Source organism: Penaeus japonicus, unplaced genomic scaffold (genome assembly GCF_977035675.1).
Source record: "Penaeus japonicus unplaced genomic scaffold, GWHDUDI00000001_assembly GWHDUDI00000013, whole genome shotgun sequence".
Lineage (NCBI taxonomy): Eukaryota > Metazoa > Arthropoda > Malacostraca > Decapoda > Penaeidae > Penaeus > Penaeus japonicus.
Window position 1 is genome coordinate 26,184,176 of NW_028234415.1, and position 2,500 is coordinate 26,186,675.

Below are 2,500 nucleotides of genomic sequence, written 5' to 3' on the forward strand. Positions count from 1 at the left end.
AGTTTTCTTTCTCTTTTTGATCTCTCTGTCTGTTTCTCGTCCACTTAGTCATTAGAAGTATAAGAGCTTACTTCAATAGGTTTATTTTCCTATTCATCCATCAGAAATGTGTAAGTTGACTTATTCCTCTATATTCTTACTTTACATCAGGATGATGTATTTAAATTGAACTACATCTCTACCAGTCTGTCTTTGCATGCCTATGTCCTTTTACTCAATCTAACATAATGTTATGTTTGAGCAACAAATAAAATATGTCTGATATACTTACTGCCGCCGTACAATTGGCTTTAGTTACCAGGCATCATCCAGAATATGTAAAACCAGTATCTTACAAGGTTACGGACCATTACGTAAGGCTTGTTGCTGTTGCTAGTGGTCGCATCCAGCTGTACAACTGATTACCTAAAATGTAACTACTGAAAACTAACACATACTCGGATAATCCCAGTATACTGGGGCATCGACCATGCCCTAACCCCGTCGGGTAGCCAGAAAGTGGGCAACCTGTTTTCTGGTTGTAATAATCTCATGTTCCATATTTACAACTGTAATAATAAATATGAAATGCATGCAGTCTCCTTCAATTCAGATACTATGTTTAGCGATATGCCATTCTGTATACTACTTGTATACAAAACGAAACGATGCTTATGTGTTAATATTAATGTAGTTGTATCCATTTAGAGTGAAGCGATCCTGATCTGTGATTGGATAATAAAGTGGGTGTGTGGACCGTGGTACTACATTTCGAAGACGGTCATTGGTTCATGAAAAGGACGTAACAACTCGTTATTTTTTATGCATATCATATACTTTCCTAAATGAGCATACACGGGAAACGTACACAATTTCGTTCAAATTTAAATATCAGCAACCACATGGCGAATAATGACCATAAAGGAGAGAATGAAAATCGAAAAATGTGTATATGTGGCCATAATTTAGATATTAGTCGCCTTTATTCCCTATGGGATTTCCAAAGAGTTTCGCTCAGTCTGGCAAGTGTCCAAGTGAAGGCGAAGGAAGGGTTGCCACACAGTGTAATATCTGGTGAGAGTGGAGGCACGTCTGACATAGGTATTGGTGTTGTATTTCTGTAAGGTTGGATTAGGTGGGTTTGTGTGTGTGTTAGTGTGCTCTGTTTTGATTAATGTGAAGCTAGTATTTTTAGATAATGCATTTGGGTGTCGTTTTGAGACGAGAATGTTGTGAAACATGTTTCTTTATACATGATTGCCTGTAAGTAGACAGCTTATTGGTGCCTAAGAAGGGTTTGGGATGACCTTGTTGACTAGGTTCATGTTGGAGAAAATGTTAGAGACAGAGATCAGATCAGCTCTATGTGGATCTGGCATAGATTTTCGCCTTATGATAAACTAATAATGTAAAATCAGCAAAGTTTTATATCTAGGTCTATAGCCCAGAGAATGAAATAAAAAAAACAGCCTCACAGTTTGTAAAATGGGTGTCATTGTAAGAGACACAATCATAGGCTTGTGTTAATTGCCAGAAAAAAATAGTAGTTATATATAGGCTGTTATTGGGTACAATTGCATTTCCACACAATAAACATCACTAGAATTTGACAATACTTTCATGTACATCTTTTTAAGACCTTTAATTTGAGCCTATATATGTTTGGTACAAACTAACAATAAGATTGATAATGTATAAGCTTAGGACTCCTCACCAAGTAAGCATAAATGTAATGAAATTGCATTGTGGGGCCTATATGATGAAGCCATTCTGTTATGCTGTTTTTTATTCTCATTCATTCTGTACTCATAAATATATACTATGTAATTGTATGCAATAAGAAAGAAAAACATTCTACAGATGTTATGAACTTAAGGCTCATATCAGCTCTATAAACAGCAATAAACTGAATCTATCAAATGTCTTGCACAGGATGATGAATTGTCTTTTATTATTGATATATTACTGTTTGTCTGTGCTATCACAATTGCTGATATGCTGTTTGTTCTGAAACTTATTGTAAGATCTTCTCTACGTGAGGTAGAAGTTGACGGTTTAGATAACAAGACAGTTGCTGATAGCAGATAGTATTCTGAGGATTATCAGCCACTAACTACTCTGAGAGTAAGCTTCATAGATCATACTCAAGTAGTACTGTACTTGAGTATAATATTTATTGTTTTACTAATTATTATTATTATTAGTAGTAGTAGTGGTATCATCATCATCATCATCATCATCATCATTTATTTTCACGATTACTTTTTTAGATTACCTGGTATTCATATCTGCTTGTCGATCCCCTGCAAGGTGTCTGGTGATATCGGACACAATTTATTTGACTGGTGTAGTGAGTGTTGTATAGTATATTTAATTATTATTATTGATACTATATTTCGTACCTGAAATGATTTCCTCCATGGTATTATTCAATTACAGGTTGTGCTAGCCAGACGGTACACATAGGTGGATTATTAGAATGGGGGAACAACGCCTTGCCAAGTGGTACTTTGGAGGCTTA

General features: G+C 35.4%; 1 protein-coding gene across 6 annotated transcripts in view; it reads left to right on the forward strand.

Moving 5' to 3' along the window:
- Positions 1 to 2,500, forward strand: part of Dic1 (Dicarboxylate carrier 1) — a 26,089-nt gene that overhangs the window by 11,697 nt on the left and 11,892 nt on the right. The window contains exons 1-2 of one of the 6 annotated variants that reach the window (XM_043001309.2): positions 959 to 1,080; positions 2,419 to 2,500. The exon at positions 2,419 to 2,500 is cut by the window's right edge and continues 48 nt beyond it. In XM_043001309.2, coding sequence (XP_042857243.1) covers positions 2,459 to 2,500 — 42 coding nt within the window. In that variant the 5' untranslated portion in view covers positions 959 to 1,080; positions 2,419 to 2,458. Of the gene's footprint in view, positions 1 to 958; positions 1,115 to 1,972; positions 2,144 to 2,418 lie in introns of those variants that run through there. The other 5 variants (XM_043001311.2, XM_043001310.2, XM_086543331.1 and 2 more) reach the window with 5 other exon arrangements.